Source organism: Grammomys surdaster, unplaced genomic scaffold (assembly GCF_004785775.1).
Source record: "Grammomys surdaster isolate TR1022 unplaced genomic scaffold, NIH_TR_1.0 125953, whole genome shotgun sequence".
Classification (NCBI taxonomy): Eukaryota; Metazoa; Chordata; class Mammalia; order Rodentia; family Muridae; genus Grammomys; species Grammomys surdaster.
Genome location: NW_021620773.1, coordinates 647,671 through 665,214, shown reverse-complemented (window position 1 = coordinate 665,214; position 17,544 = coordinate 647,671). Strand labels below are relative to the sequence as shown.

Sequence of the window (17,544 nt, the reverse complement as noted above, 5' to 3'; positions counted from 1 at the left end):
AGAGGAAGCAGAAAACCTGTAAGATCCTATTGGGATGAAAGACATCAAGGAAACATGACCCTCTAGACCCAACAGGACTCATGCACATATAAACTCACAGAAACTGTGGCAGCATACACAGGGCCTGCCAAGATCCAAGCCAGATAGTTTACCCATGCTGAGAGGGGAAATAGACACAATATCCCTAACTAGAAGCTATCTCCAATTGATAACTACCTTTAAAGGAAAAACTAGTTTCCCCCATCAAGTGGACTTTAACTGAGTATGCAGACCACACTTAAGGGCAGGAGTGGTGTTGAGCAGCAGAAGGTCAACACAAAACAGATTCAATGACATTTTAGGATTTTTTTTCTCTTAAATTTTTGCTTATATAATATGGGTTTCTAATTTTGTGTCCTTATGGGATTTCTGTGTGTGCAAATGTGTGAGTCTATATGTGCTACTTGTGCTTTTTGTTTTGTGCCCCCGCCCTCATTTATTTGTTTTTATTTGTTTGGCTTTATCATATTATTATTTTCTTCCTTTATTTTGTTTTTAGATGCCTGTTTGTCTTCTAATGAGATAGGGCAAGAATGGGTATGGATTTGGTTGGGTGAGGAGGATCTAGGAGATATTGGGAGAGGGTAAGAAGACAAACAAAAAGCTGTCTTCTGTGAAGTATAAGAATTATCAAGGTGACTATGTAAGCACAACTAAATCATTCTTATAACTTATTAACTCATTTGTTTTGAAAGTTAAGGGAGATGAATGTTGCTATTTTTAAGTCAGTTCTAAGCACCTTTCTTTCTTCACCCATCCTTCTAAATTATACGGTCAGTGTTATGTGTGCCTTCAACAGTGAATCTTATCTATATGAAATAAACTCAGCTAAATCCATTATGAATGCCCAGCAGTCCCAATTTTATGATAATTATATCAGTGAGCAACATCTTGATAAGAAAATCATGAAGTCCTGGCTACTGTTGCTTTAGATTTAAATGCACAGAATTTTAAATGAGTTTTCATTTTCCATGGTAAAATGTAGAATATCTCCAAAGCCTGGGAAATAAGTGCGTGGTAACTTGTTGAGATTGGTGGTGCACTGATGAAATGTGGGCTAAGCAAACAATCTATGTGTCATACCAATGACTGTATATAATGACAAATAAGATTCCCTAAACCAGACCCCGGTATAGCCCCTCAGAGCCAGTCTACTTGCCTGCCTATTCACCAGCCACACTACCCATCACACTAACTGGGGACCAATTGGACATCCTAGGAGCACCGTAAGTAAGAAGCCTCAGAGATATCTGTCATTTTACCCACTGTACTGTCTGAGAAACAGATGACATCCCACGAGCCTCATGTCAGAAAGGGACCCCAAGAGCCAGATTATCTGTGGTCTGTGAGCCACCTTGATCACCATACTTCCTGAGGAACATGTGGCATTTGTGACTTCCAACCCCATGTCTGGAGGATCAGTCTAGCCTCCACATACACCTCCGCCACAGGATGGCTAGGCTTCCTGAACCCTATTTTCAGGGAGCACCACCCATTCCCAAAGCGACTTAAGTCATGATTCCTAAGGAAAGGATAACAAGATGCTCTAGTAAGTAGTTTATCAATGAAACAACTATGTAGTGCATCACCATGACTGGGAATCTGGACATACTGGATGGGTAAGGAAAAAAAACAGGTCTATGTAGCTTGAATACTCTTTTGGGAAGCAATAGAAATTGATGGCATATAACCTGTGAGCCTGGATGGTAGAAATAATGGAACAGAAGCCCGAGAGTTCATTGTGCAGATAAATAGTAAGTAATTTAAGGCTAGCAGTTTGGTGATTCGGTTCTGACAATTTTCTCTCAGTGTACACCGTTCTGAAGCTTCTCGTCTAAGGTACAAATTGCCTTGATGTGCAGTTTGTCTGTGCAGCTGCTGACATGCGTTTGAGTCTGTGCAACATGTTCCTCAGATTTCCCACTGCAGCATACCTACTAGCATCTCAAAAAATTAGGTGGTTACAACAAATGTGCCACAGGGGCTGAGAGCTTGCACCCAGCTTGGCACAAATCACGATATCCTATAATGTATGCTATCTTCATTCTCAACTAGGAGACAAGACTTCCCCAATCTTACATAGAGATCCAAGGCTATATCTTTTCTAAATTATTTTTCTCAGCCATGAAGATGATCCATCACAGAGGTCATTTGACCCCTGGAATCCAATCCCGCGCTATGTGAGTGCGTTACCATTTAGACAAGAGGGCACATTCTTGTCAGTACAAGGAAAATAACTGACATTTGACAAGAAGGAACAAATATTGAATGTTTTTACTGTTGTCTTTTGGACTGAAGAATGAAGGTAAACTTATAAAAATCTGTTGGCTAATAAAATAGACGGGCATACGTGTTTAAGATCAGCAAAGGAAATTACAAGACTTTGTCACTCCCAGGAAATACACAGCAAGACAGCAATCATTTTAAAGATTTTAATAGATACTTAAAAATGGACAATTCATGTCACAGTTGTGTAACTGTGATTCTGTTAGCTATGAGGATTATGCATTTTTTCCAGTAAAACAGTTTCATGCTTATAAAAGTCACCATAGGTCAAGTAGTGGCAAGAGCGCACATAGGGATAATCCAAGTAGCAAAGACGGGGAGGCAGAGAGGTCAGAAAGCAGTCACACTGTTGACACAAAAAGAACAACAAAGAAATACACATCTCTGTATTTTGAAGGCAGTTCACAATCATTTCCAGGAATTCTGTGAGAATTTAAGGCCATTTGTTCTAAAGAAATGTAGACGTAACTTCACAAAACTGTAATTCGTATAAAAACTGTACATTGAAAACTATTTAGAATTGATTGTGAGCAGGCAGGCCAGGGTTAGAGGGATGGGTTATTTCACAAACAGGCAGGTCGGGCCACAGGAATGAGTTTATTTCACAAAGGTGTTGTGTGCTAAATCACGGGGTTGAGTACGTTGGACTGAGAATTCACAAGAGACTCCAGCCTGTGCAACCCGTGAGGCAAGGTGGAAAGGTGAGAACATTAATCCCAAGCAAGAGAGCCAGTATCCCTTTGAATCAAAATATCTAGACAGGATATAACTTAATACAAAGTTCAAAACACCTGCTACGTGGCTTGGAGTTATATAGTCTTCATTTTACTCATTAAATAATAACTTTATAAGGATGGTGGTTTTTATACAAAGTATATTCTGTGCATTAACAGTTCACGATGTTTGCCTTTTCGATGCTTCTAGTTGGTATTACGAAAGATAAACTGACTGCAGCCTAAATTTAAACCCAAAGTCCATGAAAAAAAATGCATATTACAGGGCCACATCTGTTTATAAGTTGAAACTCCCACTATTGGCCAAAACTGATGACAGATACTAATCACTAAGTAGGTTCTACCTCCTTCTCTTCCCTTATTCATTCCATGAATGTCCAGACAGTCATTCAAAGAGATATTGCTCCTGTGATTATAGCTATTGCAATTTAGAAGACAAAGGATTCAATATTTAAAACTCATTCTTAAGAACAGTTATAAAAGTATTGAAATTTAAAAAGTAGTAACGTGTAAACATCGACACAGAGACTGCTGGCCTATATATGTAGCAGTCGAGGACAACATTTGTGTTAAAAATGCAGCTTGTGCTTTTTCCCAATAGTACATTGGAAACTTACTATTCTGTCGAGAACAAAACAAAAATAGTTGAAAAATTAGAGAAGACATCTCTACTTTGCTTCAAGCGTCTTAAACAATTTCCCGGTTGCTCATGCAACAACCCTATTTACAGTTTTGGTTTAGGAAGAGAATTAATTTTGGATCCAAGAAAGCACATTATCCAGTACTGCTGAAACCAAACTGAGAAAGTGTCTCATTCCCGGGTTCAGAGCAGAGCACCAGGAGCCAAGCAGTTCCGACTGGCATGTGAGGGACATCAGCATCTGGACGTGGTCATATTTGCGTCTGCAGCACATGTGTAGGAGGGGTGTACGGTGGGGGTGCGGGCGATGGCTTGATTCCTCTGGCTCTCATGTAGGAGAGGAACTGTTCAGGGATCTCAGCTAAGACATCTTTGGCCAGTCTAGCCATGCTGAGTATGTGGTTTCCACTTCTGTCAATATAATCCCTGAATGGCACAAACTAAAACAGAGGAGAAAATTACTTCACAACCTTCATTCAGCTATTAATGTAACAGTCACAAAATCAGCATGTACAAATAGTTTATTTATTTTTTAATATTTTACTTTTATGAGTGGTTTTTGAGACAAGATCTCACTATATAGCCCAATATGGCCTCGAACTCATGAACTTCCTGCTTCAGACAGTACCAGGATATCAGGTGTGTATTACCATGCCTGCCTTACACTCAGCTTCTGCTGCCAACTTGACTCAACATAGAGCCACCTGAGGGAGTCTTAAATGAGGAATTGTCCAAATAAGATTGGCTCTCAGCCATATCTGTAAAGGAATTTCTTGATTGATGACTGATGTGGGTAGGCTCATCCCACTGTGGGTGGTACCATTCCTAGGCTATAGGGGAAAGCTAGCTGAGTGACCCAGACACTGAGCCAGCAAGCAGAATCCCTGCTTGAATTCCTGGACTGACTTCCATCAGTAATGAAAGTAACCTGAAATTATAAACCAAATAAATCCTCTCCTCTTCATATTTGCTTTGTATCAGAGTATTGTGTCACAGCAACAAGGAGAATCACAAATGTCCAGAGTAACAGTACAATCGATATACATCTTACTTTTAAAATATATTTGGTCCTACAGCTGACTATTACAGCAATCACTGAGCTTTATAATTTGTGTTTAGCAAAGGGGTTGCAATTCTCTCTTTGTTGTGCTTGTGTCCTGCCTTGAGGGTACTTCCTAGCTGATGCCCAACATCAGGTGGCATTTAACTTCTATGGAGTTTATTTTCCTGTCAAGTTGTGCTAGTACATGCTTGATGCAGTTTTGACATAAAAGTTAACTAATATAGACCATGGAACAAACCGTACATCTTTCCACTTAGAAAATAGTACACACGATTTAGCAATCCTAAACACATTATTTTTAATTGTTATGAGGATATCACACCCTGAGTACTAAATAGGAAAAACACATGGTACCTATGGTGGGAACTTGGACCCCAGTACACAGAGGCAGTACGCTCGTACATTGCTTGTTACATATGTGCTATTTGTGAAAGCAAAAGATCTCAGCGTGAGATGTTAAAATCGTTCTTACTGAAATGTTATAATTATTTTCATATTTAAATGTCATTGCTTTGACTTTATCTAGCAATTACACAGCAGTCCTTATCAGCTCTACACTGCGTGCTCTGCCTAGGGACTGTCTGGGCCCATTGTCATTTGGAACGGTAACTTAGTTAATAAACACAGCATTGCAGAGCATAACAGTTCGCTTTCTCTATAGGGAATAATCCTTGAAGCAACTTGGAAGTGATTGAAATAATTCAGGATGTGGCTAGTTTATTAGCACATCAATCATTTGGCCTTGAAATAAAAGGAAGAGGGAAGACATTAATTTAGGACGTAGAATAATTTCTGCATATAGGATTGGAAAATTTATATAAATGTCTTTCTTTCAGAGAGACCAAGAACGTTCCCTTCTCATATTGCAATGTGACTGTGACAAACTTATTGTGAAGATTTGCTTTGGGTGGAAGCCATTATTTAAAATGTACTTCAAGAGTAAGATTGTTATTTGTACACTCAAAATAACCCAGCTGCTACGAGGCACACAAGCTAAACATGTAGGAAACTAAAGAGCGGGTGTAATGTTGATGGAGTGAAGACAATCGCTTTTGCTTCATTCTTCTAGAGTCTCCTCCTCAGCTTCCAGACATGTAATAGGCAGAAGCGATTGCTCCCCACTGAAGGCTGAGCCAGGGCAGGAGAGAAAGCTCGAAGTATGTACAAGCCTCCTTGAGGTGAGAAGAGAATAAGAGGGCAAGACTTTTGTGAAGTCACGTTACTTCACTAAAGGCAAGATGACACTCTAAAAAAAAAAACTTAGAGGTGCAAAATTCTCTTTTTCTCTCATTTAATCTAAATCAGTAATTCAAAGAATTTAATTTTAAGACTTTTTAGCAAGCACTGTAAGATAGGCTCTTTCTTTCTTTCTTTCTTTCTTTCTTTCTTTCTTTCTTTCTTTCTTTCTTTCTCTTTGAAGATAAAAATACATTTTTATCATCACGGACTTTCTTATGCATGTTTTTTTATGTTATATATGAATAGATATGCATGCAAATTAATTCACCACATGCTCTACTGGCATTGTTTTTCTACTTCTATTTTATTGAAAATGTACGTTTTTCTCATACAATGTCTCCTGATTACTGTGTTCTCCCCCTCTGCTCCTCCTCCCTACTCTTACCCACCACTCCTCATGAACTCATAGAGGCTGCAGATTCAGGCATGGGGCTCTCATGGGCTTACACCAGGGGGCTTCCTAGAGCAGAAAGGAGACATGGACAAACATTCCCATCCTTAACCTAGAAGCTATCCTCAATTGATAACCACTTGCAAGCAAAAATTTTGTTTTCCCCAAGGGAGTCTCACCGGGGAAGCTAACTGTACTTAAGGATGGCTGCATGCCCAGCAGTAGGTGGCCCTCAGGAAACAAGCTCAAAGGTAGCTTTGGTGGTTCTTTGTCTCATAATATCATGCCAGGGCTTTTTTCTTTTAATTTTATCCTTTTAATTTTTATAATTACACACACACACACACACACACACACACACTCCTCTACAGGTCTTTTCCATATATATTTTGGTTTCCAGTTTTGTATTTTCCTGAGCATGCGAGCAAATAGGTTTATGTGTCTTATATCAGCTTCTTCTGTATTTTCTTAGGCTTCTTTTTAGCTTGTTTTTGAGAATTTTGTTCTATCCTAGAAGTATCAGGATTAAAATCACAATACCCAGAGTGCATCTTCTCTACTGAGCCTGTTAATAAACAATCAGTAAAACAACAACAAAATAAACTGAGGATTTTTTATCCCTGGAGAAGGTGTCCATCATTTCTAACTCAAGTTTGTTAGTCAGCCGCACGCTTTGACATGCCACCTGAGCCCCAGTGGAGAGTCCTGTCAGAGAACGTAGTTGTTACCAACAGGCTTTAAATCATCACAGAAGTATGCTGAGAGTAGGAAAAAAGTTGAGAACTTTCTGAATTAATCCTGAATTATCTAAATGTTTCCCCGAGGGCTGTTTGTTCTTCAATCTTACAGTCAGGGCCAGGTACACTATCAGCGAGCAGAGAAATGCCAACAACTCCCCCACTGTCATTACCTCTTGTCACATCAACTTGACAGTTCTCAGGGAAAAATATCCTTTAGGGTTTTTTTTTTTTTTTTTTTTTTGCACATATTCTCTAACCCTGACATTTTACCACCCAATATTCTGTTATTTAATCTTTCATTTCTGAACACTGACATTTGGTTAAAAAAAAAAATAAAACCAGTCCCCACATGTGGTGAAGGCACTCTGTCATCTATGAGCTCAGATGCTTAAACAGATATTTTAAGAAGAAAGTACTATCCATGGTACAGTGGTTTAACGTATTGACACTGTGAATACAGTGGATGTATTCTACTCAGCAGAAAACATGGCATGTGTGGGGTTCCACATCTTCTTTCAACTCTTCCCCCATGTAATCTCCCTGGTATAAAAGGACATTCTTCATGGCTGCTCTGATGGATGCTTTTGCCTATGTATGAAAACAAATTTGAACGTGTTCGGGGAAATTGGCTTTTAGTTGCTGTTTACTCAACTGTGTTTGATTTTTTTCTACAGTGCAGGACTCCATTAGTGAGTTTTCAAGTTGAAGACTTCAAGGTTATTATGTTCCTTTTAATGGAAAATATAATTTAAATTTTTTTTTTTTGAAAGGAAATGATAGGCTGGCCAGCAGCTATACGCAGCCAGGAAGAATGGCACTGCATTAAACGCAATAGCCAAGCCATAGCGCGGCAAACATCCTTTGTATATACTGACCTGTGAAAATAAACACCATAGGAACACAGCTTGCTTACTGTAAATACAAGATTAAGTCGTCTGATAAATAGGATATAATCATACACAAGATGGTCAAATCAGGGGATGGATACTATAAAATAAAGACACGCAAATGCTTTCCCATCAGATGGTGCCGTTGTGGCAATCCACAAGGACCTGCCCTGCTATTAATGTACTGGTACCGAGCAATGCGATGTTTTCTGCTAAGGGATTAAATAAATATTATATCTTGTTTAAACTCACAAGTGTTTCATCCGTATTTTGATTTGACCGAAGAGGACACCGAAGCTCAGAAGGGTTAACTTAGCAAGGCCGAATAGTGGCCAGTGCCCGTCATTGTTAGCTCTGACTCTTGACATGTCATGTTCTATAGTTATGTGGAAAGACGGCTGGTAATCTTTAGAATTTTACATTAGGTAGAGAGATATATTGTAATAGAAGGCAAATCTTGGCATCAGAACTTGATTTATAGTCAAAATAACTCTCGTGACTTACTTAGCCCTCGCTCTTGGATCGTAGTTGTTTTACAGGGGGAGGCGCGAAAGAAAGGGGGAGGGGACACAATGCAAGGCAGAGGGTTTCTGCCTGCACCAGTGAAAAGTGACCCAGGTAAATGACAAGAGAGACTAGAAGGAAGGGTTGGGAAAATATGTGCTGCAATGACCTATAGAATATGGTCTTGAGTGTGTTTAACAAAAGAGGAAAACTGAGGTCAGGCTGTGGAGATGTTTATGAGGCTCAGGTGGCCTGTAAAGAGTTGTCTATGACATTTTAGGATCGTGTCTACTTCCTGGCTTCCTCTTCTCATTATCTGGGGATTACTGGCAAGAAGTAACTGAACTGAGATTAATACTGAAAAAAATACAGTAATCAAGTGTCTGTCTAAGGGGTCAGTGATGAAATACTGTCTTAGCCTGCCTAGCATAACGTGCCTGAGCATGTAACAGTCTCAAATATCATTCTGTGCAAACGCAGAAGCTGCTTATATCTGACAACATAAGAAAATCTCAAACTTCTGCCTCCAACCTCCTGCTGAATATCAGCTACATTCTGTAAGATACAGCTCTCATTTTCCAACCTGAGAGACCTGAGGACTTATTAGAAACATTATCTAATAACTTTGATTAGCTTAAGAGTAAAACAGATTGCAAGAAAACCAGCACCTATACAGCATTTACTTTGTCTTCTGATGCTATTTTACTGACTTGTTCAGACATATTTTTTGAACAATGAAAGATGCAAAATATTATAATCCTGTCTGCAGCACTCAAGAATATTTCCATATAAATAACTAATCTACAAATATTTCAGCAGACTATGAAAAACATTGACGGCAGAGATGTAAGAAAGGATGTTTTCATCCATGGGCTTCTTTTTTTTTTATGGTGAATAATGAAACATTTTATTTGTTGGTTTCCTTAATGATTACTGTCATTTTTATTGTTCGTATTAGAGGGGACACCATTGACAATACTTTTATTGGCTTACTATGGTCTCAAAAGTTATGATCTGAGGAACACCAGGAATCTACAGACAGATAGTAGTGTTACTTTGGAGAAAGTAAGTAGCTAGCAAGAAGTTGCCATAGAAGGCGGTTGGTTGCCTCCAGGGGTACAGTCTTAGAGAACACTTAATCAATATTCTCAAACGTGTTAGGGCAGATTTAAGTTGATATTCTTTTTTTTTTAATAATTTATTTTTTTTCAAATCGTAATTCATTCACACAGGGGTTATAAACACAGAAAGGCTAATTCGGAGGTACACACCAATATCTTGTCTGGTATCTCTAAGACTTCTTCATCTTTACAGTTGAGGTTCATGTGGCAAATCTTGAGTGTTGCCCTGTCTCTCCAGGTATGTTTGAATTCTCTGGAAATCCCAGTCTCACAGTCATGATAGGCTTGCCTCAGAAACTAGGACTTTCAAGAAGAGGAGATTTCCCTATATACTTTAACCTTGTATCTGAATGAACTTAGGCCAATGGGTCACAGAGTGTTCTGCATGCTACCTCAGGGAAAATCAAAGACAAAAGAGCTTGGACTCTACAGACAACAGAAGAGCCTAGAAGAGCCTTGTGCTTCCATGGACCGTCTGGCCTATTTTCAGTCAGTATACGGCCCCTTGCTATCAGTCTATGGAGAGACACGGCATTTCTTATTTTCACAAATGTCAAGTAAGTGTGCTTTGGTGGTAACAACATAACGTAATGGTCCTTTAAAAAGAAGTTTTGGTGAGGTGAGCAGCCTTGACTCCTCAGGGATAATGTGTTGCTTCTCTTAAACAGTCATTTGGATGGAACAAGCTATGAGAGTTCCTTGTTGATTTTATAAAGAAGTATTGTCATGGCAACAGAGCACATTCTGAAGTCCTTCGCATCTGAAGTTCCCTTCAGTGATTTGATTTTTGGAAAAGTGTGGGCTGGACGTTATGTGGAGCTTTTAGATAACGTAAAGTAACTTGGACCCATAATTATGATGATGAGGTTAAGGAGAATAATTCCGTGTCTAATTATGGAGATGAGCACCATGGTACATTTAAATAGATGGCATCCCTATGGCCTCTTCCTCAGCTGCTTTTGGCTGAATCATCTCCTACATGTGCTTGTGCTTTTTACATTACATCTTGTAGAGAAGTTTAAATTATATTTACTCACCTTTTAGAACAATAATTGTGAAATTGTTTCTGTGTTAAGATGTAATTTTATTGATTTTGGAGGAGTAATATGTAATCCCTTTAGTATTTGTATTTCTAATTAGTATTATTAATAATTAGTATTACTATTTCGGTATTGTATTGCTGGAAATCAAAGTCAACAGAGTTCAGCATGCAGACTCTCTATCACAGAGAGACACCATGATCCTTTTATTTATCAGTTTATGGCATTTTCTCCCCATAATCATCCTAAATTTTGTTGGTACTCCTGTACATCAGGGACATATTTTATGTAGACTGTCTCACTTCACAAGGCTGCTTATCACTCAGAACATAGAAACTTAGTTTGTCCAAGTTATCACAAGTTAGAATTTGCACCCAATTCTGTAAGATGCCAAATTATTCTTTTTTTTTTTTTACAATAGTTACATTAGGAGTAAGCATACAGGAAATTATTTACAAATAATATAGATGCCTATTATTTGTGCCCATAAAATGTGCATATCATGTCCTTAAATGGTACTGAGACTTTTGACTGTTGACTACTTAAAAAGTTATATGTCACAAAAGTCCTCCTCTTTTGCATCTTAAAAGATACACACTCTAAGCAAAGCATGTGTAGATTTGGTTGCATCAAACCCCTTCTTTCAGTGACAATTTTTAACTGATTGTTTTCTTCTGCTTGCTCCCCAAACAGCAGGCAGCATTCAGTTAAGTATTTTTCTCAAGCATTTTCTACATGTAAAATTTGTAAATAATATAGCATTTATATGCCATTTGCCATAAATATTTATGTACAGATCATTTCTATATATAGTATTAACACACATGGTTTCATTTTTCCAACCACAATCTGAGAAAACTCTAACAATGGTCATAAATTTTTAAATGTTTTATTAAACAGTTTATTTTAGTATATATCATGTTTTTAAATGTTCCATCTATATATTTATAGCTTCCTGTTTTAGTAGAGATCATGGTGAAAATTTCTCATAAGAGTAGATTAGAAGATAATTACTGATACTTGCACTTTACATATAGTGAACCTGAGACAAAGGAAAAGCAATTCCATAGAGATTCTCATTACTGTTACTTAAATTATATCCCATAAAGAAGGAAACAACTACACTAACAGAACCCAGCACTCCTAATTGCAATTTAATTTGCTTCTTTATATATCAGGTAGACATGGGTTCTTCACATCCAACCCGTAATAATAATGTTAATAATAAATAAACAGATAATGTTTATTTAACCCCTTACCTGTACAATGTCTCTTTCTGCATATTTCCCTCTGGAAGAAACTCTTACATCATCTCCGTCCAATTCAACCATTGCTTGAAAATGAAATACAGTCATTAATTGAATACAATGTAGGGAAATAAAACTGTGAACTAAGAAATCACTAGGTATGTGTGTAACAGCACACCCTGTGAAGTTACAGGAAGTTGGCTGCAATCTTCATTTCTTTAACCGTTCTCTCCCAACAGCTTGATGGAGCACAGCATCTACATCTCAGCATCTCTTTAGCATCTACAGCTAAAGAGAGCCATGAGTATGAATGACTCTCTCTGGAAGTCAGAGGAGTCAGTGCATTGGGGAACACTCTCTGATTCTATCTTTCCATCTTGTTTACCATCCTACAGCATCTAAACCTGGGCTTATGCCTAAATGGCCAATGGGTTTGTGGTGCTAATCCATCAATTTTAATGTTTTTCTAATTTAAGAAACAGCCACAATTATTATCTTCAAGTTGAATCTCATTCTTGCTGACATTTCAATTCTACACTGCCCGTGTTTTACTTTATAGATCACTGCAAAAACAAAGCGCCATTTATTCGGGTCTCGAATAAAGTATGGTTTATGTGAAGAAGGATGATAATTCTGTTAGTTGAGAAATAATTTCGACATTGGCTGCCACAGCTGGGATTCACAAATACACAAATACTATCCAAAGAGAGCAGCTGCTGATGTCCGATGCTGTAATTAGAAACATTTCCCAGAGTTTATTAAGTTTGCTGTGAGAATTCTCTAAAAAATTAATTGTATGAGTGAACTGGCTTGGGATTAAAGTGTAATTTTATTACTGAAAATTCATTTTGCCCACACAGGACAATCAACAGACTCCAAAGAGGCCCCAAAAATTAGAGCAGTCAGCTAGAATCACATCCTCAACAGCACTCCTTGCTTCAGTCCATGCGATGAATCTAGGTTGGAAAACATTGGTTTTGATTTATCTTTCTACATATGTTCATGAGTCAATGTTTTGGCTGAAGCATTACTGGCAATTATGATGAACAGATTTGCCTGTATATATCGTATATGCCTTAATTTTCTAAAATGTGTGTTCTACCAATAATAAGGCCAGTACCTTATTCCTGGGCATGCTCACATATTTGAAACAAATATTTCCTGGTATCATCCGGGCTCCCTTTTGCAATTTTCATATTACTTCAACATATAATTAATTGCCCATTGCTGGTGATATGAGGTACTCCCTCCTATGTTCATAAATTGTACCAACTCCTCCACCTCACTCAAAACTGAGAATGGGACCCAAGTGGCAACAGAGACTTCACCTTTATTATCCTCTACAATTTCTATTGCCTCATTACCATCAGGAAAGAAAATGAATAATCTTGCATATAGAAGAGGTTCTGGACATCACCTCCCACTCTTCGGCATGCTTAATGTTTGAAGTTGTAGACAGAATGAACAGAAAGACAAGCTTTCGAGAGCCATGAAAGCAAGCTGATAATGATGGAGGGTCACACCCAAACTTCAGGTGTTCTGACTACCTGATCTACAGGGCAGAGACTGTGAGCTGGTAAGACAATCCTGGGATTCTCCCTAGCTACAGGAGATGGGGTGAATGAGCACCTTACATCCCTTCTCCCCGGCTTGCATCAAAGCAGCTGCTGCATTAAATCTATTTTTATGTTCCTCCTAAGTACATGAGATGAATTTTGACAGCAGAACAGCAATTCATGTGCCAGAGATTTTTCTCTATCATCCACCAGTAATTTTCTTTTACTTCTTAGTCATGGAGTTAAGGGTTAAAACAGATTTGATAGGAAAGGTCAGTGTGTGTGTGTGTGTGTGTGTGTGTATACACACACACACACACACACACACACACACCATATACATGGATGTCAGTGAAGCATGTATTGTATCCTAGCCAGATAATCAGCTCTTTAAAAACAATAGGCCAGGCAATGTCTCTATCTCATTGAAACTTTTTTCCATCCTAAAATAGAAACTAGGTGTTGCAGAACCCTAACTCCATTCTTACGTTTTCCAGAGAATAATGGCACTCCAATTTCTAGGAGTTGGCGGAATCTACAGGGAAGCTAAGTCCTTTTCTGTCTACACTCTTCTCTCATGTGTCCTTGAAGCACTCTGATGAGTACTCCCCAGAATGTTGCTAGACTCCAAGGGCCATCTGTCTCTCAGAGCAGGGACAGCTGAGGAAGAGAGTCGGAGCCATCAAACGATGGAAAGTCTGTCACCATCTATAGGTTGAAATGTATTTTTACTGGACTCCTGTTAACAAAACTGAAACTGGCCTGACTAAGTCCTCCATATTTTCCTTCAGTTAGTTCTGGAGATCGAGTAGAGAAATGATGACTTATTCCCCAGGTCCCTGCAACTTCACTGGGAAAAAAATAGGGAACTTAAGTAGCTTTGGATTTGGAGTGTGAGTAGTGACACTATTGTGTCAATCTACATGAAAGGACTTGGACAGGAATTGACACCAGCAAGGGCCAGTGGCTTTACACAATTGTATTGGTGGAATGGGTTCTTACAGAACAAAAGCTGACCAGTGTGGCTTCTACCAGGCCTGGCAGACTGCAATGTACCCATGAATGGAAAACCATTACAGGACTGAGCAACAAGTACCAGAGGACAACCTATCGGCTCTTTTAGCTTGCAGTTGATGGGTCTTGAGAATCATAATCTGCCATCAGTAGCCAATGTAGATTATCATGAGTCAAAACATGAAGGGATGCCGCAGCATTTGCAACTCTAAAGATGCAGCTTACGTTCACAGTTGGACAGATGTGAATGACCAGGGGCAAAAGTAGCTGATGCTGCAGTAGTTGGGACTAAAAGACTTGGGCTTTTAGAAACAGGAAGACCAAGTCCCAAGCTAAATAAATGGCCACTGTTAGTAAATATAACTAACCATCCATGTAGACGCTAATGTTGCCAATCAACTGCAGTTCAGTGGTGTCCCCTAAAAGGAATTAGACAGTCGACCAGTAACAAACCCTCTTTAAAGATGTTTGCTCAGGTCACTAGCTACATAAAAGGCTGTTACTTAACTGGCCTTTGAGGAGCTGAGCCTCAGTCAGCCAGTCCAGTATCATCCATGCAATCAGATCAGTTCCACTGGCATTGTATTTCATTCTTTCCCATGATGGAGCTCTGTGTTTATAAAGATAATTCTATCAACTAGCCAGAGGCTGGAATCACATTCAATTAGCATGTTTGTGTGCATGTTAATATTTCCGCTCGAAACATAACGATTCATTAATTTATCACTGTTCTTTAAAGGCTGTCGACACTCCTCGCCCACAAAATGTGCTTCCCTAGAGTGTTCTTTGCCTTGGGAACCAAATCTCAATTTATTTCTCTGTCAGTCTTATGTAGCATTTTGAGGTACAAACTCTAACAAAAGGCCAGAAGTGAATGTCCAATTAATGTATAAACTAGCGGGAGCTGTCTTAACCAATGGCAGTCTCTTGGTTTGCATGTGGGCTATATTTATACCTATAAGGACATTACACATAAACTCAATCATACTCTTAACACATGTCAAGCTGATGGAAGTGTAATGGCGCAAGAATACCACTGAAATCTTGCTACTTACCATCAAATTCTGCAGGTCCGACACCAACTATAATTATTGACATGGGAAGCTTTGAGGCCTTTAGGAAGAAAACCACTATTAGATTTCAATTAAGACATTTAGTTCTTAAGAAAAAAAAGAAAGGAAAACGGATATAAACATTTCTGCAGACTTTGAATCTGGCTATTTTTACTTTTGATCTGCAAGTCTTTGAAATCCTAACAATTTTTTTTTTTTAAAAACTTAAAAAAAAATCATTTCCTGATTTTCTGACATTTTCACAGATGTTCATAACGACAGTTCTTAATAACATATCCAAATTGTAATGTGAGGTAATTATCATAGCTAATCATTATCAGAACTATCTCTTACACTGAATTAGCAAGAACAAACAAATGGCAACTAAGCTATGTTTAACATTACTCATTTATGCATTAAATATCTATGAACTGTTGAGATTTGATGTTAGAACATGGTTTTCATCATCTAAAGTACTTAAATTATATTCTATTTAAGGTCATGAGATGGGGCTGGGAAGACGGCTCAGTTGTAAAGGCTCTTACTACAAGCCCAATGGACTGATGAACCCAGGAACTTATATGATAGAAGGAGAGCACTGACTTCTCCAAGTTTTCCTCTAACCTCCACATGTGCACCATGTATGCCTGTCAACACACATGCACATATACAAAAATAAATAAATAAATAAATAAAAATGTTAGTCTTAAAAAATTCAACAGTTAGAATCAGTAACAGATGCACACTACACACAAGGGGGAGCATCTTGTGCTGGGAAGTCGATGAACTACAAACAACTCTTTCTTAGTGCTGTGTCTCTTTTTAGCTAATTATGAATTATTTAAGCCAGAATACTAAGGTGCAAACTTATAGTGCTAACTAGAAAGGAAAAAGAAATTCAATGTAAGTGTAGGCAAAAAAAAGTATTCCCTACATGTACTCATGTAGAAAAATACTTAATATCTTTCTCCTACTAAATAACTAATTATATATTTCTCTGTTACTGAAATTGTGAGGTCTGACAAGCAACTCATCTATTCAAATGACTTCTAATTAAACATCACTCTATTCCAAACAATGCCAATCTTCGGCATAGAAAAGACTGGTAAACTCATGTAATTTAGTAGATCGTCCATCTGATAAGCATAAGTTTTATAGCTAATTTTCGAAAGGAGATGATAACATCACTAACAAACAAAACACAACTGGGATTGTCATGAACAGGATGAATTTAAACCAAGTGTAGAAGGAAAGATTGTCTAGCATCATTGTCATGGAGCCGGAATGATAGGGCAGGATAGGTCCTAGTCTTAAGAGTGTGCATGAGTGCACAAACCAGTCTATTGCTTAAAAACAGAATAAATCCTACTAGTGATGGTAATCCCCCTTCTCTGGTGCTCAGGCAGCATTGCTGAAGTGTGGGGTTGTTTCTGGATAAGTTAAGGATGGCATCATTGGCAATGGTATGGCCATTCTGTTTCTCCATGAAGTCAATTAAAACAGATTTCACTCTCAACCCAAGTGGTACCATGCTGTCTCCAAGCCAGAGACGCTGGCCCTACTCACATTAACTATGGATTCTTTAGTTTGAGCCATATCTGAGATGACACCGTCCGTCACAATGAGGAGCACAAAATACTGGGAGCCATCTTTTACAGAGGATGCGTATCTGAAAAACAACAGGAAGGTAAAAACAGTGTGAGGACCTCGAGATGGGCATGGCTGGTTTGGCCATGTGAGCCTTCTACTAATGACAAAATATTTATGCATATACCGGAAGCTTCTGATACACAAACTTAAGTACATAATTTTCTGAAATGACTAACCTGATTAACTGCAGTGTTGGTGCCTGCCAGGACACAGAAATATTTAGCTGCCTTAGAAGTGGTTTCACTAACAAAGTTTACCAGAATGGAGTTATGGAGTTTTGTTTGTTTGGATTTTCTTTCTTTCCTTCCTTCCTTCCTTCCTTCCTTCCTTCCTTCCTTCCT

The 17,544-nt window shown here is 38.4% G+C and overlaps 1 protein-coding gene across 1 annotated transcript in view; it reads right to left on the bottom strand.

Moving 5' to 3' along the window:
• Nucleotides 1–2,456: 2,456 nt before the first annotated feature.
• The window catches only part of Cpne8 (copine 8), a 166,950-nt gene continuing 151,862 nt past the window's right edge, over nt 2,457–17,544 (bottom strand). Inside the window, exons 17-20 of the mRNA XM_028753660.1 lie at nt 17,120–17,222; nt 15,557–15,614; nt 11,944–12,017; nt 2,457–4,139 (exon numbers count right to left, since the gene is read on the bottom strand). Of these exons, the coding sequence (XP_028609493.1) occupies nt 3,951–4,139; nt 11,944–12,017; nt 15,557–15,614; nt 17,120–17,222 (424 nt within the window). The 3' untranslated portion in view covers nt 2,457–3,950. The remainder of the gene's footprint in view (nt 4,140–11,943; nt 12,018–15,556; nt 15,615–17,119; nt 17,223–17,544) is intronic.